The sequence below is a fragment of the Lytechinus variegatus genome, chromosome 10 (assembly GCF_018143015.1).
Source record: "Lytechinus variegatus isolate NC3 chromosome 10, Lvar_3.0, whole genome shotgun sequence".
Taxonomy (NCBI): Eukaryota; Metazoa; Echinodermata; class Echinoidea; order Temnopleuroida; family Toxopneustidae; genus Lytechinus; species Lytechinus variegatus.
Genome location: NC_054749.1, coordinates 36,020,952 through 36,042,999, shown reverse-complemented (window position 1 = coordinate 36,042,999; position 22,048 = coordinate 36,020,952). Strand labels below are relative to the sequence as shown.

General features: G+C 35.4%; 1 protein-coding gene across 2 annotated transcripts; it reads right to left on the bottom strand.

Moving 5' to 3' along the window:
- Window positions 1–7,946: 7,946 nt before the first annotated feature.
- Window positions 7,947–21,335, bottom strand: LOC121422445 (sorcin-like). Of its 2 annotated transcripts, none has more exons than XM_041617490.1 (8): window positions 21,194–21,335; window positions 18,489–18,724; window positions 17,571–17,658; window positions 16,473–16,600; window positions 13,605–13,679; window positions 12,996–13,070; window positions 11,418–11,586; window positions 7,947–10,413 (listed from the first exon to the last, which is right to left on the bottom strand). In XM_041617490.1, the coding sequence occupies exons 1-8, from the start codon at window positions 21,230–21,232 to the stop codon at window positions 10,378–10,380; spliced, it is 846 nt and encodes a 281-aa protein (XP_041473424.1). In that variant the 5' UTR covers window positions 21,233–21,335; the 3' UTR covers window positions 7,947–10,377. The 2 variants fall into 2 exon arrangements, with proteins under 2 accessions (XP_041473424.1, XP_041473423.1); XM_041617489.1 differs by lacking the exon at window positions 16,473–16,600 and adding an exon at window positions 16,686–16,813 and having other exon boundaries at window positions 21,194–21,332.
- Between the last annotated feature and the right edge of the window lie 713 nt (window positions 21,336–22,048).

Below are 22,048 nucleotides of genomic sequence, written 5' to 3'. Positions count from 1 at the left end.
AATATTTTTATATATTTTGTTAAAGCCTTGACTTTAAGAAAGGGAAAAAAGAGAAGACATCTCCCCATATCTTGCAGGGGTTTCCTTCTTTCTTTCTTTTTTTTCTTTGCAAAAGAGGGAGAGAAGAAAGGATAATTTAATAGTTAAGAAAAAAATAAATATTAAAAGTAATAGAAACAAAATTAGAATAATAAAATAAGCACCCAAATGTATTGACACTTTCCTTTTGTATTTGCTGCATTTATGTTTGAAGCTCTTTCTCTATACAGACAAGTGTCCATCGACTGACTGAGGGTCACAAGGAGGAGGAAGGGCTTCCTCCCACAAGGGCCCCTTTTATTTTCCATGTTAGGTAGGTTAAAGGCGTTTGTCCCCTGGAAAGATCAAACCTCAAGATGTTGATGGACCTGAATCCACCGACGGGACAGTCGTAACCCCGTAACTCTGGTACGGGTGTGGGAGGGGCTCTTCTTTCTTTGCCTGTCTCTCTTTATGTCATTCCAAATCAGTTTATTTTCCCTATCTTATCACTTCCTTATCACATAAATCCTTTCTTTCTCTGTCTTTACGTACTTTATGGGTCAATATAACCCCAGAAAATTATCTTAGGCCACTGAGATTATTTGAATTGTGAAAAAAAAGAAAAACGCAAATATATCACAAATGATGCTTGATACACTTAGAATTCAGAGTACCGAAAAACTTGTTAAATGTTAGCCCCTCTTGTTAGAATGATTTTCTCTTATATAATATCACATAGATCGACCTTATATTGTTTTTTCTTCTGATATGTATTAAATGTTTTTTTTTTCATAGAAAAAAAAGAATGAATATACAAGAAATGATTGAAAAAAAGGGAAAAATAAAAATAATATGAATGAAATAATATTGCTTATTGCCTAATAAAAACAAGGAATGGATGTACATAAGCCGAGATGATTGAACATCTGGGTGGCACCCTACAGATCTACAATGCGGGTATGGTATAGAAATTATTTTTCAGTGCTGTGTCGATTTAGTGACCGAAGTCGGTAGCTAGCCGAAATCAGCCCCCGCCAAAAGTGATCAAAGGTCGCCACCCTGTAACGGAAGGGTGGCATTATTTAGGTCACTATGAATTGTTTTATTATTTTATTATACATCTTAAAGCAGTATTTTTTAATAGTTAGTAATTCAAGGTAAACAATATTTTCCTTTATAATGTTGAAAAATATAATTGAAGGTAATGCAGAGATTTATAGTTAAAATATAATATTTTTTATTAAACAGAAATGAGTCTACTTGTTTCATGAAAACAAGTTATTTATCAAAGTTTGTGACTTTTAAGTTACTGTATAACGATATAATCGATTACAGAAGTAGACGATTATGGTAAAAAAGAAAAAAGTTAGTCGGTCTCAATATCCAGATTTCCTTAAAACAGGAATCCGTAAAAATCATAATGATAATGAAATAATTACCATTGTAATGATAATTTTTTTTTAAACAAGTGCACACCTAGTTACCAGTAATGCATATAGCATTTCCATTTATTTGAAAGCAGGATAAAAGAGCATTGTAGATTAAATGCCTCGCTCACGGGCATAGGTGCCGCGGCCGGGGATCGAACCCCGGATAATGATGATACTTAATGATAATGATAAAATAGAAATTAAAAAAATATAATCATTATTATCATCGATGTCATCATATCAAATGTATAATCGATTACACGTACAAACCATAAATCAGTTTCTATGAAGTAAAACAATGAAATGCAATCAAGGAACAAATTATTTTCAATGAAAAAAGTACAAAGTAAAATTCGTCTTAGAATTCATGTAACACGACGGTAGATTATGGAAATAATTACACAGTTTGTAAATTTGCGTCATTTTCGCACATACGTGAAGGTTTGGAGTGAACAAACAGTTTCCATTTCTTGAGTTCCAAGTTTGAAATATATATTTATATATATATATATATATATATAAAATCATAAAAGGTATAGTAAATGCCGTAAAAATAAAATCATAGATTTTAAAATGAGCAAAGCTCTCAAAATTGAAAGGTAAAGTCACACTCTTCGTCAGTGCCCATGCTGTGACAAAAAAGAGAATTCAAAAACCGTTTCTTTGAAAGGTGAGTTTCACAATCCGTATGCCCATGAACAGACGTGTTTTTCACAACTGTTTCAGAAACGGTTTTTTAATTCTCTTTTTTGTCACATCATGGGCACTGACGAAGAGTGTGACTTTACCTTTCGATTTTGAGAGCTTTGCTCCTTTTAAAATCTATGATTTTATTTTTACGGCATTTACTATACCTTTTATGATTATTTTATTCCATATGCTGAAGCAGACTATATATATATATATATATATATATATATATATATATATATATATATATGTGTGTGTGTGTGTGTTAGAAAATGATTTTAATGATGTGTTAGAAAATGATTTTAATAAGGAGAAGAAATACAGTTATAATGAATAAATAATAACATCAACAACAATAATAATAATAATTGAGGTTATTTTCAAATATAAACCAGGATAATTAGGATAATAACTGCTCGTGGTAATTAAATGAATTGGACTTAGATTGCAGGCGTGAAAATATTTCGAATTTAGGAAAAAAATATTTAAAAAAAAAATGAGTTGATTTCATTCAATCAACAATGATTATAATAACAATAAAAATGATAATCATAACAGGAACCCTAATAATAATAATTCTACTATTATTAGAATAGCAATAAAAAAATAGCAATAGTGAAAGATCATTATAATAACAATAACAAGAAAAACAACAGGAAAATAGGTTGTTGGTTCAGCTTTATGGCGCTACTTATTTTTAATCGATTGCACATTCAACATATTCATCAACTATTTTGTTCAATTTTTTTTCTTCTTCTTTATCCCTGGGCAATTAAAATGGAAAAATAACAATAAAAATATGTCTTTTACATGCATAATTGATTCTTTTAAGTGAAAAACAATCTATCAATTAGGTTTTTTTTTATATGTAATCATATCAAAGAAAAACCTCATCGTAAAATATATTTATTTTTAAGTGTATACATATTCGAAGATTCCAGAAATAGACATCGACGCCGCCGACACCATGCTGTCCGCATACAGCAGTTTTGAAGAGAATTATTCTTTAGAAGAGGCCGTAGTCGGTTAGCTGCTGACTTCGGTCTTATTATAGTGCTTAAACAGAGACAGCGTTGTTTGTATCATATCTTCTTGCCGTGGCCCTGGCGGCTGCTCCACGAGCTAGCGAAGCGAGGGATTTTCTAATTCGCCAAGCGAATTAAGCCTGGCGAGCGCTCTGCTTCGCGCTCTCTCTCGCTTCACCAGCCGCCATGGCGCGCCAGGGCCTCGACAAGAGTCTAGGTGTCTCGATGCTCATGTGTAAAATAAAAACGCAACACACGAGATTTTGAGAAAGGCCGACTACATATAATTAATTAGGCCATATTGGCTCGAACTAACAAAGATGGCTTCATTCGAGTCTCGTATTTACCGAAAATATCTACTGTAATTTTTTTTAAAGAAATTTGAATTTAGTTTGTATTAAAACAAATATTCATTTAGTTTCAGCATTGGCCTCTGCATAATAATCACGATTAAAAAAAAAGAAGTCAATATCGGTTCACTAGCATACCGGCTAGCAGATCAAGAACTTTCTTCTCACATTTAGTACTTGAGATAATTTTAGATATTACATCACAATGCTACTTGGCTAATAATAATAAATATATCTTTTACATGCATAATTGATTCTTTTAAGTGAAAAACAATCTATTAATTAGGTTTTTTTTTTATATGTAATCATATCAAAGAAAAACCTCACCGTAAAACATATTTATTTTTAAGTGTATATATATTCGAAGATTCAAGAAATGGTTGTTGACGCCGCCGTCGCTCTGCTGTGCGCATACAGCAGTGTTGACTTTGTAATTATTCTTTAGAAGAGACCGTAGTCGGTTAGCTGCCGTCTTCGGTCTTATTATAGTGCTTGAACAGAGACAGCGTTGTTTGTCTCATATCTTCTTGCCGTGGCCCTGGCGGCTGCTCCACGAGCTAGCGAAGCGAGGGATTTTCTTATTCGCCAAGCGAATTAAGCACTGATCTAGACGCTCTGCTTCGCTTCACTAGCTCGGGAAGCAGCCGCCAGGGCCTCGATAAGAGGCTAGGTGTCTCGATGCTCATGTGTAAAATAAAAACGCAACACACGAGATTCTGAGAAAGACCTGACTACATATAATTCAATAGGCCATATTGGCTCGAACTAACAAAGATGGCTTCATTCGAGTCTCGTATTTACCGAAAATATCTACTGTAATTTTTTTTAAGTAGTTTGAATTTAGTTTGTATTAAAACAAATATTTATTTAGTTTCAGCATTGGCCTCTGCATAATATTCGCGATTTAAAAAAAAGAAGTCCATATCGGTTCACTAGCAGACCGGCTAGCAGATCAAGAACTTTTTTCTCACATTTAGTACTTGAGATAATTTTAGATATTACATCACAATGCTACTTGGCTAGAGAAATAAAGTTTTGTCAAATTCTGGTGCAGCAACCAAAGAAGCTGATTGTTTTGTTAGTAAACTTTTGCATCACTTATTGTTTTTTTTTAATCAAAGGTTAATGAGAATTACCTCCTTCCGTTTTCTCAGTTTCTCTCCTTCCACTCTCTACCTGTAATTCTTTCTTTCTCTCTCTCAATTCGTAATTCATCTTCGACTGCTCAGGAACTTGATGATTTTCCAGTCTAATTTGAGATACCTTCTTGACTTATGCTCATCCCCCCCCTTTGAGAGGCACAATTACAAATTTGTAATGTGAAAATGCCGTTAAAATACAAGTGTGCCCCCCTGAAAGTGTAGAACTTTTTTTTTTGCTTGTCAAATTTTTTCGTGGACGAAATGTACCAAATAATCCTGGATCCGCCAGTCTCTCATTAACCTTTGATTAAAAAAACAATAAGTGATGCAAAAGTTTACTAACAAAACAATCAGCTTCTTTGTTTGCTGCACCAGAATTGGACAAAACTTTATTTCTTTAGCCAAGTAGCATTGTGATGTAATATCTAAAATTTTGACTTCAATGTCTCAAACCACAATACATTCGTAATTCCGAAGGTTTGGATATTCCAAAGGTTCGTAATTCCGAAGGTTCGTTAATCCGAAAACGAAATGAGGTTCGTAATTCCGAAGGTTCGTTAATCCGAAAACGAATTGAGGTTCGTAATTCCGAAGGTTTGTTAAACCGAAAACTAAATGATTAACAAACCTTATTTCGTTTTCGGATTAACGAACCTTCGGAATAACGCCACAGATGTTCGGAATAACGAACCCTTTTACGTTTTCGGATTAACGAACATCGAGGTATAGGCAATTTACGTGCTTCGGAATTACGAACCTTCGGACTAAGAAACATTCAAGGTTCAGCTTGCATCTTTGTTACCTCAATGTACACAAGGACATAGATTGGACATAATTCACATAGAAACCGAGAAAAAAATATTGAGAGCTATACCAATCCATCTCTCTCTCTCTCTTAAATTTTCAATCAGTGCTCAATTCAATATTCAGTACAAACATGAAAGAAATACAAAGAATAAAGTCTTAAGAAAAGAGCAATATCAGATAATTTTAATAATTTTTTCAGAAACATTGAAAAAAATCCATCAAGCATTTCATTTGCTATCTTTGACTGAAAAACAGGTAGATGATATTAGTAGTATACATGTAGTAAAAGGCATGAACTCCTGATATTCACATTTCATCAATACACAGATGCAACTTGAACCATGTATTCATTTCTTTCAAGACAGATTATCATACGAGCGTTCCTAGCAAATTGTCCCTTTCACAGGTTAAGTCACATGACCAATTAACAGAGAAAAACTATGAAATTTGTGGGAGCAGCACACCCTTGACAGCAACCATATGAATACCGACCACATTCTGCACTGCAAAATCAACTTTAACTCTTTTTTTAATATACATTTAGTATTTTTCTGACATACATTTAGTTATTAACCATGAACACTAAAACATCATCTCAGCTGGTAATGAATCATAATAATGTGGCAAAAATTTTGAGGGGCCAGATATGATGGACTGAGCAAAAAAATTGACTTTTTCAATACAAAAAGACTCTCTGATAGATTTTGATATAATATTAAGAAAATGATATATTCTTCTCTTTCCCTTTCCTTTTATTTCTTATCCTTTTTTTCTTGGTCATGAAACTCTTGTGGGACCATGCACCACCTTCCCTACCCTCCCCAGTCAATTTGAGGATTTTGAAAGGGTTTTTTTTTGTATGAGCTGTTAATTGGGGTTACCAGGAAGCAGTAACTGCTAGGATTGCTTACACTCTCCGTACTTCAAAGATGAGATGTGATATTATGTTTCCATTTTTTTCAGTCAACATGTTACAAATACTAAAATATACACACATTTTCAAGCTAAGAATAAATCAATGAATATAGAATTGATTTGATATACATATATATAATTTGGATACTTTGGTGAGTTCTTTAGTACTACAATGCTAGTCATTACTTAATACATATCTTGAGTAAACATATGAAAGAAAGATCATTTGTCCATATACTACAAGGCATTAAAGGTCAAGTCCACCCCAGGAAAATGCTGACTTGAATAAATAGAGAAAAATCAAACTAGCATAGTGCTAAAAATTTCATCAAAATTGGATGTAAAATAAGAAAGTTATGACATTTTAAAGCTTTGCTTATTTTTCACAAAACAGTGATATGCACAACTAGGTGAGTCAGTCGATGATGTCCATCACTCACTATTTGTTTTGTTTTTTATTGTTTGAATTAGACAATATTTCATTTTTTATAGATTTGACAATAAGGACCAACATGAATGAACCATGTATTATTAGACAATGCTAATTCCACATGTTCGGGGAGAAATTGATCCTTTTATCACTTGACAATGAGAAAAAAGAATATTTCATATTTCATATAATAAAATACAAAAGAAATACTGAGTGGATGACGTCATAGTCTCCTCATTCGCATACCAGCCAGGATGTGCATACAACTGGTTTGTGAAATTAAGCGAAACTTTAAAATGTCATAACTTTCTTATTATACATCCGATTTTGATGAAATTTTCAGTGTTATGCTTGTTGGATTTTTCTCTTTTTATTCAAATAAACTTTTGTGGGGGTGAACTTGTCCTTTAAATGCAACCTTGCTGCCACTGAAAAAAAACTGACCGTTTGAATACCGGTCTTCATTTATTAGATGGAGAGTCAACCCTAACATCATTTTGTTTGTAATAAGGATTCCATGACATTTTCTCTGGCGACAATAGCTCTGCTATAAATTCCACATAATTATACTAATAAACAGACTAACTTCAACTCTAGATTCGACCCTACACCCCGAGCCTACATGTAAACCTAATCTTAAACCTAACCAAAGTCCCTATTACAACCCAAACCTACACCCAAGATGAAATAAAGCCTGGAGCAATTGTCGCAGGAGCGAATGTTGTGTCACCGTAATAGGAGCTAACAAAAATACAGATTTTTTTTCTTCAAATTTTGCCCCCCCCCCGAAATACAGAATATACATGTAAGAGTAGTGAATTTTTTTCAAACTTCTTTTGTGAGTGACATCATATTGATTTGAGCAGTCTCTCAATCATAACAATTTTAAGTACATAAGGTTTTAGGGTTAATAGTGAGGGAGTACATATTTTTCTTAGAATATTGTATGAAATATAAAGTGCATTATTAACATTTGTTTTTACTTTCTGACAGAATAGCAATTCATGGTAGTAGTAGTAGTAGTAGTAGGAGGACAGGTAGTAGTATCATCAGTTTACATGTAGGTACAAGGCCACAACTCCATTGATCAGAATACAGAATATAAAAAATTTACATGTACCGGCATACCGGTATGCTCAAGGAATGAATTACATGTATTTACAAAAAAGAAGAGAAATATGTCTGAAGAAGGCAATCATATATAAAATGCTTTGACAAAATAACATGAATCAAATGCAAATTGGAAACTGAAAATAACTTAGATTTAGTATCTAGATAAGAAGCAATAATTTGTTATCATCTGATGATAACTTATACCAACAAATCACATAATCAGGAAATTCATGGTACTGATATTTAAGACTGGTTAATAATAATTGGTGAATAGTGCTATTGAATTCAATCTTCCAAATATTGTTCCTGAGGGCAGGTAAATTAATTATACAAAAAACCCAATTTTTTTATATATAAAAACCCTGCAATCATACATGCACTCAAAATATAATATCTCAACTGTTTATATACAAATCATGCATGGAGAAATATACCAAATGACTGGTGACCTGTTCTTAAATGAGATAGCCCAACGTCTGTTGTCTAATATAGTGGGAGAGAGTTTCCCATAGCTCTAATCATATGTGAACAAATTGTAAATTTGAATTTATGTACTGATTAACAGCAAGAATTTTAATATACAATATGCATGAATGGATTTCAACCTTAACCTTAAATTGTGTTACAGAGCCGGGATTAGACATCAAGACATGATTGAAAACATTATACAAGGCTGTAAACATATCTCTACATGAAATAACTGAAGTTATTGAGGGAAATAAATTCAAAACTATACTCAATAGTCAATACAATAATTCACTAATAAGTCCACATAACAATCATCCCTGCATAGAATGGCAGCATTTTTATCTTTACTTTGTGACATGATTATTTATAACCCTTGTGTAAAATTTTCATAGAATTCACATTTGAGTATTTTTCAAATATAAAAATTATGTTTGTCCTTAAATCCTGTGACCCTGAAGTTTTGTAGGGTAAAAGTTTCATGAAATTTGAAAATGAGGGACACACTTTAAGAAATCGAACTTTCAATAATTCTACTGCGATGAATTTTGTCTGATATCAAAATGGTACTAATGATCTCAACCTCGTCATTTAACATGATGATAACTATCTTACAAGGTTTCGTGACACTTGATCTGACACTTTGAAATTATGATGAAATATTAGCATTCATCTATTGACCAAGAAGTAAACACTGATTGTTGATACTTCATTACCTGTGTCCAAGGAACAGGGCCTAAACTCTCACTTATATTTTCATGTTTACAAGCTGTAGATTATAAATTGCTGTATTCACAATGATCTAACAAAACTAAAGGGTACAAAAGTATTAAAGACAAATGAAACTGTATACCTATAGAAATTAGAACTTATGGTAGGAGAGAGCATATGGGAACAAAAATTGCATAGGAATGCTAATTGAACAACTGATAATGCAAATATTTGAACGATTTCATGATAAAATCAATAATAAAAAAGAAGAGTTATCACAGTCTTTGTTTTCATATGCTTATAAATGTACATTGCAAGAAATACAAGCCACATTTTTTCTGCAGGAATACTGCGATTCGTCTATTCGTTACTTAATCTCACATTTCATGATTAAAAAAGTGGAACCTTCATAGGAAGATTCCTGCAATAAATCTTGCTACATCTTTCATGCAGCATAACTCTGTTGTCAATGATCTAATGGACAGATTAGCAATGTGAAGAAGCTTACATGATCCATGCAAGCAAGATACAACTCTGGCATTTGGTAAGGTGACAGCCTTAGTTCAATGGTTTTGATCTCACCTCATTAGATACCTGTTCTTTTTCTAAAGTAAAGATAATTGTAAAACTACAAGATCATATAGGTAGACGATGTAGCCTCTATTGGACAAATAAAAAAGCATATACTGTTAGAATTAATGTGAAATATATTTGTACAAATACACAAATCAAATATTACCCATTCTCTCTTATTGAACCCATTTCTTAAAATGATAGTTTAATTTCTCAAAAGTATTAAGTTAACATTTTTTTAAAATTCCTCTTTGATCCAGTCTTCCTGTAATGAATTCAGATCAGCATAGCCCATATGCTGAATTCCAGTCAAATTCAAACCATAGGCTTAATATGGGATAAAATCATGGGAAGCCTCGGGTATCAAAATATGTTTGCACTGTACACTTCTTACGACTTTACTGGGAGCTTTCTCATATCTTCATGGTGAAGAAAATAATTGTATTTATCATTCCAAGATGATGTGAGAGCAAAATGGGATAATCAAATTTATCACTTAGTTATATGGAGATATGCATCACATATGGCAACCCATAGATAAACCTCGTCTGTAGACAATGGTGTAAGTTAAACTGGAATTCTGAAGCAAGCCTATTAGACTATGAGAAGCCTTGAGAAAACTTGTACAGTCACAAAAGGGGACATCCTGATAGTATAGGAACCTGTTACCTTGAAGTGAATTCATCTTGATGGAAGGTTGGGACATCAGTGCACTGCATTCTCTAATACCATTTCTAAGAACTGAAGAAAAGATAAAGAAAAGAAAATATATTATTGTTTATTTTTAAGTAGATGATTTGATAAATTTAACTGGTTGCTCGGGTGATGAGACCTTGTTCATACAGTAGGTGATAACTCTTTTTTTAATCTTTTTTTAATATAAACAAAAGTTGTAGGAAAGTTGGAAATAATCATTATAAATCATGCAACTCAAAAAATGTTCTATTATTTGATTGGTCCAAATCAGATCACATGATATTCATCGAATTGCACTATGGCATCCAAACCCATTCCAGACCTCGCGCTATCTCCCTTAGCGAGAGGGGAGACCTCGCGCTATCCTGCACTCTGACGTCAGAGTGCAGGATAGTACGAGGTCTGGAATTATCTAGAATTTAGATCAAATACAGCATTTGGGGCAACTAAGTAACAAGGGGGAGGGGGAGTGGGGGGCGTAGAAAAACAAACAATGCAAGCATTCTTGTGCATGCATAGAGGGCCAAAATAATGAACACTGTGCTCGACTCGCCAAACGGATATAGTGCACTCGGTCCTGTGGACCTCGGTGCAGAATATCCACTGGCTCTTCTCGCACATCGTTCATTATTTGTATACTATCAAATTCTATCCATGATGTTCAGGAAGAATATGATTTTTTTTAATGGCCCAAAGCAAATTTTTGCTTTACAAAAACCCTCAGAGAGAAGAACCTGCAATCTTAATCCATAACAAAAATTTACAATTTATCCTTGTTAGATCAGAAATATTTTACAAACCCATCTTCTGAAATTGTCAAATTTTGACCTGAGTGACATTTGACCTTGTGACTAAAAATCAAATCAGATCACTCTCATTTCGATATATATGAGCCCAGTGATTGCAAGAATGCTAACTTTTCTGGTATACAATGACATGTGTGATCCACAACTTTTGCCCTTGAAAAGAAAATCGCTAAGTGTATAAATTGTTTGGGGGTAGTCTAGAATCTGATAAGGGTTAATAATATATCTTGTGATCATACTCACATCCTCATACGAAACATTGATGACGCCATTCATATTACTGTCTCTTTTCTTGAAAGCTTCTGTCAAAGACTTGAGCATCACACAAACTTGGATAAAATCATCAAACTTTATCGTTCCAGCATGAGTTCGATCAAACCTGGTCACGATGAGATTACAAAACTGCATTGACCTGGTAGGATACATTCCAGGAGGATAAAAAACAATAAAAAGAACACAAGCAGGTTATAAGACAAATTCACTTTTATCAATAAGTGCTGAGTCGTGCCTGAACACTGGAATCTGTCTGATGTGACCGGATTCAAATAACATTTTTCCAAGTACATCAACATAATTTGACTCATATTTTTTAGAGAAAAAAAAGGAAGTATTCTTTACATTTAAGTCAGTCAGCCGGTCAGTCATCCCAGTTTTTAATCCGGTTTATTCCCCGACGACGGGGTTGGCCGGATTCACCTTGCACCCACTTCCCTATCGGACCTCCCATCATCGAGCAGGCCACACCTGCATGACCCAAAGTGAGAGCTTGCAGGATGATCATTGAGGTAGGAAGGTACTGCCCATCCGCCGCCTTTGGTGCCCTGCTCATGCATGCAAGGAGTCTTACAGCTGGATGCCCTTCTTGATGCCAACCGGGACAGGTAATGGTGGTGTTTCACCTGTTCATATAGTAAGCACTGGTTAACCAGGATACCAGTAGCAAGTTCCTGAGGAAACCTGATCTGATATTCCTTGATGGTAAGGTGTGCAAGTAAGCTGTCTTATAATATATAAGTGGGATCAACTTGCCTCATTTTTATCAGGTTCAGCTGTTATCAAAATGTCTTCCCTGTTTGCGATTAATGAACTTTCTATCTACAGTGAAGACAAGCAATCTCCACAAGGTCTATCACAATTTGCGACAGCACAGATGAGCAGCTACTCCATTTGCCATGTAATAGAATTTTCAAAATAATTCAATCTTTTCAAATTTTCAATCAAAAATTGATTTTGTGTGGTTGATACATCATCAGACAAATAATTCCATACCCCCTTCTATCAGAAAAAATGTTTTATTCATCGTGTTCTATGAAAAAAGTCAAAAATTCATAGAATTTACAGTGCATGATAGATGGGGGGGGGGGGCGGCTTGCATAAATGACTAACAAATGATAAACTTTACAAATTTCATAATTCTGTTATTCTTTGATGGCTTTTCATCAACCCTTCACCAATATTTTCTCATTTTTTCTGCTTTTATCAAAACCAACTAATAGCAAATTTGAGCATTAACAAAACCACCAAATGTGGGCCTGTCTTTACAATTGATCCAATTAACCTCAGCTATATGGAAGTCCATCAAAGTAATAATTTCTATCTACTACAGGAAATTTGCACAATGTCCTTTGTAAATAAAGAGAAGCACACTGAATTTTCAAGAAAACAAGGAATGTATGAATTTACATCACATCTAGAAAATATTTTGAACAAAAATGCATATTAGATGTTGATGTTGGTGGCTTTCCATAGTTGTGGTTGATTGGATCAATCATAACTCTTTGTAAGACAGGGCCCTGATGTAAGGAATGAAGCATAACTTACAATCTGTATCCAAATGTCTGGAAGGCTGTATTGAGTTCATTGGCATCAATGTTTCCTGATCTGTCCTTGTCAAATCTAGCCATGATAAAGAGGAATATGGATGAAACACAAGTCTTACTCAAATGATATATAATAACAAGGACATAACATCCATCTCTATTATTTTTTTTTTGAAATGTTAATATGTAAGGAGACTGTCTGTATGTTATTTGCCCTATTGTTATCAAATTAAAACCTCTCCAAAGTTTTAGAAAAGGTTGAAGAATGCGACAAAGAAATAAAAATCATTGTCCCCATGCTCCTATGGATACATGGATATAATGTAAGTGAAACATAAGTAAGGATGATATCACGTACATGTACCCAAGTTATATATATTTCTTACGCCCTACATCCCCCCCCCCCATGAAAATAAATGTATTTCCTTAGGATTTTGTCCATACTTCACAATAGTGTGAAAAGCCATATAAAACAAGAACCTTGTTTGATACAAAATATCAAAGTTCAATTTTATTTTATGTTAGGGTGTGCAAGTACCCATCTCTTTCAACAACATGCTTCGATGACAAAGTTTTTTTTAATAAAGAAGAAATTGAGCTTTGGTTTTACCTGTCAAAACAAGCTTTCCAATCCTGAATGTATTTCCACAATGATGAAAACTCATTAAAGTTGATGGTGCCATTTCTGTCAATGATAATAAAGAGAAATATTAAATGGCAAATGAGGAACATCAGGACTGTCAACAGATTTAAATGAAATGAAATACAAGCTAATCCAATGTCTACTAGAACCAGCTTTTCCTTGATAAGAGTCTATAGATGATAATTCAGGTGATTCGCTATATAAAAATTGATCAATGATCACCATATTCTATTGTCAAAACCTTATAGCATTGGTCATATTGATCTTTTTCATAATAGGGCAATTCCATAAAATAATCTACCTTTTTTGTACATCCGACCCCTATTTTTCTCAAGTTTTACTTCACTTCATAAACCGACCAATTCATAATAGTTTGAGAGCATTACAGACCGTCAAAAGAACAAGAAATCAGAGACAGAAAATTTCATGATGGTCCCTCAAACATGGGGTCGGACGTACATATTTCATAAAAGTACCCAGTAGAGAAAATGGAGTCAATTTTCAACACTGCACTTTGGCTTCTTGTGACAGCAACAAAGGAGGATTACCTTCACACATAAATATTCTCAAGTATTCAAAACGATAAATGACGGGTAATCTAGGAGAGCATATTGCACAAATGATACAACGGGGGGGGGGGGGGGGGTGTTTCACAAAGAGTACAGTGTGACTTGAGAGTCGTAGTTCAATTCCTAGTTATGTGCGTCTGACCGTCGAACCAAAGATTGTGGGTTCGAGTCCAACCCGGGCGGATGACTGAAGCCAGTGCGTTGTGTGTAAACGTCTCTCCCATGTTTCATAGATGCAGGCTATGTTATAATTGAAAACACTCTGTCCCTCGGATAGGACATTAAATGGAGGCCCCGTGTAGAGGAGAGTCACCACCTTTGCACGTTAAGAACCCACTGCACTATTCGTATAAGTGTAGGGGGGTGTAGTGGTCCACCTGCATTCCCCCCAATCAGTTATATCGGGAGGAGAGACCTGTGGGTCATAGTGATTCAGTTCGCTTTTCGCCTCCCAGGTACAGGTGACGCCAAACAAATAATATTAATAATAAATGCATTTGTCAAATCTTGCTGAGAACGACATGAGCTTCTGTATACCAATCAATAGGATTGCGTGTTGTATATCATGTATGCATCGCTATGACTCGAAAGTCACACTTAATTCTTTGTGAAACACACCCAGGAGTCAATGGGTTAATGTGTATTATTTGTTGAGAATCAGTGAGTAATCAGTAAATCAATGGGGCTATAATTAATTTCTATCTTCACACAGGACACATTAAAGTTGTTAGAACGAAATGGTCAGTTTTTACAATTTCAGTGAAATCATTCATTTCAATTGGTTGAGAAGCACTGGTCTTTGAATGTTACTATGGTAACTGTCAGAGAAAGAAAACTTAAAAGCAGTCACAAGTTTTGTTAAATGCCATCCTGATGACATGAATAAGATAAAGAATTAAAGATCTAATGAAGCTGGCAGCATCACAGTCAAAAGTTTACATAAGCATGTGTATATTCTGAATTTGGCAAGAAAAGGTTGTCTTGCATAAAGGATAATTATACAATTTAATTTCTTAAACATGGATTTAGTCAGTTCTCATATTACGTTGTAAAGAAATACATATAGAAATTTTGACATCTACTAGAATAAAACCCCAGTAAGCTGAAAATAACCAATATAGAACATTAATGGCATGTGCATGTATAGGTATCACATGTTCATCCATTTGGAAATTGCTGGGATGAGAGCAGCTACAGCCAGGTTTGGATAAGGCAAGCAGGAGTCCATTCATGAGCAGCAACTCCCCAAAACAAAGTCTGGTTAATAGAAATCTGGAAAAAATCCATGACCAAGAGAGAGTTTCATGACATTTTGTCATTTTTTCAGCGACCTTTTGTTATGAGCTACCGAGCTCCTTGCATTTGATTGGCTGATTTGCATTTGATACATCAATGAAAGTGACTGACTACAAGTGTAGGAATTTGTTTTATGAAACACTCCCCAGGATATGCTTTGCAAGAGGTGGTAGTGGAGGTGATGGTGGGAGTGGTGGTGGTGTCCGACTGTCGAGTGGGGGGGAGGGAGTTCAGCAGGTAGGTAGATAACAAACGCACACTCTTCTCTACAAACTTCAAATATGAAAGCAGCTTCTAAAGTCAGATTGATCGTGAGGTAAGGGATGACTTGGCTACAATCATGCCCTACTTTCAGTCTATATGTTAATTAATAAAACTTGAACCTAGGAATAGAAGGACTTGCATTTTGCAAACGTCTACAGTGTGACAAGATTCAAGGCAGACAACAGTACTAGACTCCTACACATCAAGCCATTTTTAGATACTCAAGCATCTATCTTTAATTATTCAATTTTAGTGTGGATGCATGAAGCAAAAGCAGGGAAGATGCTTAAAATTGTGATCAGACATTTACCAAATGAAAATTTTGTGTCTCCATTACATTGTGATTTTTACATAGGGACTCTTATAAAGAATTGCTGTATGGGATATGGCAAAACACATGACTAATTCATATTAGCTTCTTGACCAACATGCTTTGGTCTCACTCTACCCGAGATTTTAATATTGAAGCAGTAACATGAAATATTGACCCAATGCAACATACTGTTCCTCTGTCTATACAATGTAAAATAAAAGTAAATCTGCCTATTAAAGTCAAATACTTTGAGACCATAGAAATCTTTAAGAATTTTGGTAAAATTTGACTTTAAAGATAGTAACAAATTTGCATATTCTGGTCAGAAAGAAAGCTTTGAGTTAGGCGATTAATTGGCTTATAGAAGGTTGAGTCTATCATGTATTCATTCACCTGTCTCGATCAAACATGCCGATCATAAGCCTACAAGTCTCGTGATTGAAAGGCGTCATATTCCCATTAAGCAACGCATGCTGAAGCTCATCGGCAGTGATTCCACCGCTGTTATCTGCATCAACTGCCTACGAGGTCAGGAAGTCAGAAGACAAAAGAGGATTAAAGACAAATATGGGATCAACACAAGACTACTAAACAGTGCACAATTACCTATCCTTGTCGAACATTCCAATCATAAGACGACACGTTTCAAGGTTGAAGTTTGAGTTGTTGCCATTGAGAAGTGCTTGGCGGAGCTCTTGAGCCGTGATAGCATTGCTATTATCTTGATCTACTGCCTAGTGGGATACAAGAAGGGGTGGGGTCAGGTCACAATCAAGTTTTGCTATATCTATGTTAAAACTCCCAGATTTTCATCACCTAAAATACACATTCTGTGATGTTTGGTGCTCCAAACATCACATTCAAAGTATGCGGTTAAATCCTGTCAAAAACGGTGCTGAACACTGCTGACATATTTGATCTATAGATTTTCCACTTATGCATGGTTTTGATATTTTTTGCTTTTTCATTATTTTCACTGTACTGTACATAATTTTTTTTTTTGGGGGGGGCCCTAAAAATTGTCTGTCATAGTCTGTGAATTCCATCTGTAAAATTTTTCTGAAGCATATCACGAAAAACTGAACACTTTCGTCTATGTAATATCAACAACTACAATCCCCTACAATGTAATAGGTACGTTTGTGAGACAAATTGATAGCCATGACATCTCTGTCCCTTGGTACTTTTATTTGAAGAATAATAAGCATGCAATCATACAAGTCAGCATAATTCATTAGGATTTTTTTTACAGATAAGGATTGCAATTAATTCATATAATCATTTATGTCAGCATCAATCAGTAAGCTTAGGAATAGATGATTTGAATACTTATCATGTGCAATCATTCACAGTAGTCATCATCTCATGCTCAGCTTAGATAATGATTCAAAGATTGCAATGGATTCATCCAATCGTTTATACAAGCCATGATCAATCAGTAAGCTTTGTTTGTATGTATGTCCCTAGAATTAAATAGTAAGTAATACTCACTTTGAACCAAGACCATAATACTGGGTCTGCACCAGGAGGAAGACCAATTTGAGGAGGACCACCTGGGTTATATCCTGGGGCACCATACCTGTATGATACAAAAATACCACTTATTAACTCTTCAAAGGATCTGAAATCCAATGGGCCACTTTATAGTATGTCTGTACACTGGACTGGTTGCCCTTTCATGTTCTAAGATGCCCCAAATTTTCCCAGTTTTAACATAAAATTTCAGCAAAAAATGGGAGTGCCTTTACTATCACTCAAATCAAGTTTTCTTTTCCATTTAAACAATCGTTACTAGTGATAACCCCCCCCCCCCCCCCCGCCAACTTGGATGATCTTAAATACATGTATCCTGTTTCCATCATTTAAGAATTGAAATACATGTAGGATCAAGTTTTTTGGTTAACCCCCTAGTCACAGGCTTTTAAAGGAAAGTCAGCATAATATCATAACCCTTATCAAAGGTACAGTAAATGTATTTTGAAGAAAAGCTGGAAAAATTACTGCCTGAATTTCAAGAATTTTTTTTTTTTTTTGGGGGGGGGGGATTTGTAAACCACCCCGAATTAAAGTATCTCCGAAAAATCTAAAAACCCACATATTTCAATAAGGGGGGTGGGGGGGGTCTCCTGAGAAACCTTAACTATTCCCATTCCCCTGATCACAGATTTTCCCCCAGAATTGATATCAATCTATACTTTACATATTAGAGTATGATTAACAGGGAAAAAAAATTACAAGGGAGCTTTGGGAAATTTGGCCCCGAAAGAGCCCTGGGAAATCCTAATTCGCTGCAATTTTAAAGCTTCCCAAATGTTGCAGATTTGGCCCAATAGGTTGTGAAATGTAGCCCAAGAAAATATTTTTGCCTGAAAGATACACAATTAAAGTCTTAACATGGACAAGCCTTACCCTTGGTGTGGCGGTGGGGCACCATAACCTGGTGGTGCTTGAGCTGCACGGGGGGCGCCGTAACCTTGTGGTGCTTGAGCAGGAGGTGGGGGTCCATACCCCGGTGCATTATATGCTGGGTTATGGGCCGGTGGGGGAGCCCGGTAACCTGGTACCTGTCCATGGGGAGGGGCGTAGCCAGTTTGTGGTGCCGATGGGTTGGTGGCAGGTGGAGGTGCCTGGCCATATCCACCAGGCTGAGAAGGTAAAGGAAAAATAATAATTCTGTAAATCAACCAGGAAAAGCTGACTTGAAAGGGATAGAAGTCAAAGTCCACATTATCAACGATAAGAACAAGGGCCAAGAGAGAGATATTATTCATTGCGTATAATGATACTTGCTACTATTGCCATTTGTCTCGCAGTGGGTGGTCAACAAGAATTTGGTAATCATGACGTTTTGTGTGCTACTGCTACACTTTCGTCATGAACAATACTAATGAGAAGATAGTAGACAAATAACTATGGACAGTGATTTTCTGTTTTACTGGTAGATAAAATGGAAATTCTGTTTGGTTCTCATACTTTTCATGTAAAAATTCATGGAATTCACCTTTGCAAACACGGAATTCAGTTTTATGCTGTGGACATTTTCAGTGACAAAACAGAATTTCCATTTTTAGATCAAGTTCAAACTGAATTAAAGATGTCAAAAAACGGAAAAGACCATTTCTTGAAACGCAAAATCACTGTCTCTAAATAACTATAAAAAATTTTGACAAATTTTCAAATTGTTCATATAATCTTATCCTTCAGTTTTTAGGTAGACCTACAAGTAAACCATGGCCCCTAAGTCTGCAAAGTAGACTCTACCCCATGTCTGCGCAATTCTAATAAAAGACACAAACGCACAACGACCAAAAAAATTTACACCTGCAATACATAGGCAGATAATCATTAAAAAATCTGTCTCAAAATGCCCGAGATATTGAATGTCAGGCATTTCATGTGATGCCCTCAAAATGCAGCCCTTTCCCATAAAAATTTCTGGGTGCTAGTGCAGTTTTTGCACCGGCCAACTTCGAGAGAATGTCCCAACAAATGTCATAGCAAGTCTCTCAAACACATTTCAAGGTCAATATGCCCACCATATTGTGGCAGAGTGGTCTTAAAGAGCAGGGAAATGCGGGGTAGATGGATATAATTACAAAAATATAATTCTGCAGAATCATCAATGTCATCTGAAAACATGGCAATCGGAGCCCGACAAATATCGCATGAAGAAAGAGGGAACCAGTTGTGTGGGGAGCTTCGCATCGAAAACAAAGCCTTTCGCATCAATTCTTTTCAAAATCACCGGAGCAAAGTTTCTTTACATATGGTGGTGAAAATGAAAGGAGGTACAAATCGATTTGGTGACCAGTTCATGTTTAAATTAATCTTAAGCTAAACATAGATGGCAAGTTCCCCCAAGTCTGCACAGTCCCCCTTGACTTGTCTGTGCACATATGATCTGCCCGATTCTAGAAGATACGCAGCGAACACAGAATTTACACGTGCAATACATTGACAGATAATCATTAAAAAATCCGGTTCAAAATGGTGGAAAATTTTTGGGCATTTCATGTGACAGCCTCAAAATTCGGCCTTTCTCATCAAAATCCCCGAATCGTGTGCAAATTGAATGAGTGCGCAGACCTCCAGTATCATTTTTTTAACCTGAATTAAAATGACTGCCCAATGTTTTTTCCAAGAAAATTTATTTTTCTTTAAAATTTGTATGAGATATTTGGTACACTTATTCATAATAATATAAGGAACATTATTATCTGAAATAATTTGTGAAATAAAAAGAAATTTATGTTAAATCTTAACTCAAATTGTTAGGTGCGCAGACATGGGGCCCCCATATATGGTGAGACTACCACATATCGACCACCTCTTTTGAAACCGACCACCTTGCGCGCGTTAAAATTATTGCGTATTACAAACGATACGCGCGGGAGAGTAGGCGCAGTGTCCATAGAAACGGTATGAATCGAATTTACGAGAAAAAAAGAAACAAAAAGTAAAAATTTAGTAGAATTAATCAAAATTGTATTGACCAGACCCAAACCCCGCTGAAAAACCAAGAAATCCGATAGGAAACGGCTTTAGAACAAATATCCGTCGTCAATCGTCGAATCATGTGCCGGAGCTCGCAATGGAAGTAGAGAGACGATCATTTAGCATGTTGGCATCATAGAACTGATTTGGAAGAGTCAAAATACTTCGCCACCGCGTCAAAAATCGGCCGTTAACTTAGTGTATCGTGGGTGGTCGGTTTCAAAAGATGGGTGCAAATGAGCAAATGTAAAATCGTCGTATTCGTTGTTCGTCGATATATACGCGGATTGAACCGGAGTCGCCGTGCGAAACATGGGAATCTGATCTGCTTAATTTTCTGCAAAAATGAGACAAAAACTGGGTAAAAATGATGAATATTTTCGCAGATACGATGCTTAGAAGATTAGGTGGTCGATAGGTGTTCGATAAGGGGTAGTTCCAACCATACTGTAGCACCGCGCAGAGACAACGTACCGTACGGTACCCGGGCTACTCGGGGGGCAATTCAGCCTACCGACGCCCACTTTATGCACTGAAGCAAGCAGGGCGCGGCTGTTGAATTCAGTAATGAATAGTATTTCAAAATCTATGAATAACTCAAATGAATATAGAAAACTCACATAATTTGGATTGTACGGCTGCTGTTGACCCCACGACATGTTATATGATGATGATGTTTCAACTTTTAAACAATGTTCGTCCAAAAAACCAAAGTCGATCTTCTTTCACACAGCTCACAGGACGGATCACACGCCAGATGCAGAATTATGGAGCTATGATGTGTTTATTCGCGTGCGTGCGTGTACGTTTCGCGTTGATTCATAACTATTTATAGAATCTCCTTTTCTTACAGTCCTTCTTTTCTCTTTGACTTTAACTCTCTATTTTCCCCTCTATCCTCTCTCCTCCCTTCGCCTGCCCTTTTTATTTATTTCCTCTTTTATTTAAACTTTAATTTAATTCCCATTCTATTCTTTCTTTCCCTTTTCTCTCACATTTTTTGTCGCTTAATTATCTCGTTCCGATTCCAATTCTCCCTTTCCATTTTCCACCTCTACCAAAGATCCCAGAAGGAAAAACCAGTAAGACCAGTAATTTTTTTTACTGGTTTCCAGTATAATTTTACTGGTTTCCAGTATATTTTTACTGGGCCAGTTGATTTTTAACTTGATCAGTAAAAATCAACTGGAGACCAGTTCCAACAATTGCATTCCAGTTGAAGCAATTAGTAATACCAGTTAAATTAAACTGGTCCACTTAATGGTTTCCAGTAGATTTTTACTGGTTTCCAGTGTATGTTTACTGGACCAGTTTATTTTTAACTTGACCAGTAAAAATGAACTGGAGACCAGTTCAAACAATTGCATTCTGGTTACTGATCCAATAAATAATGACTTTCAAGTCAGATCATTTAACAAATTATGAAAAATGAATCTTGCAATTCAGAGAAAGTTATTATCGTTATCATTCATCAG

Coding starts and splice junctions, on each gene's coding strand:
- LOC121422445 (XM_041617490.1), bottom strand. CDS start 21,232: ATGTCGTGGGGTCAACAGCAGCCGTACAATCCAAATTAT. Junction 17,659..18,488: donor GCCCCACCGCCACACCAAGG/GTAAGGCTTGTC, acceptor TGTATCATACAG/GTATGGTGCCCCAGGATATA. Junction 10,414..11,417: donor TCAATGTTTCGTATGAGGAT/GTGAGTATGATC, acceptor TCTTTTCTTCAG/TTCTTAGAAATGGTATTAGA.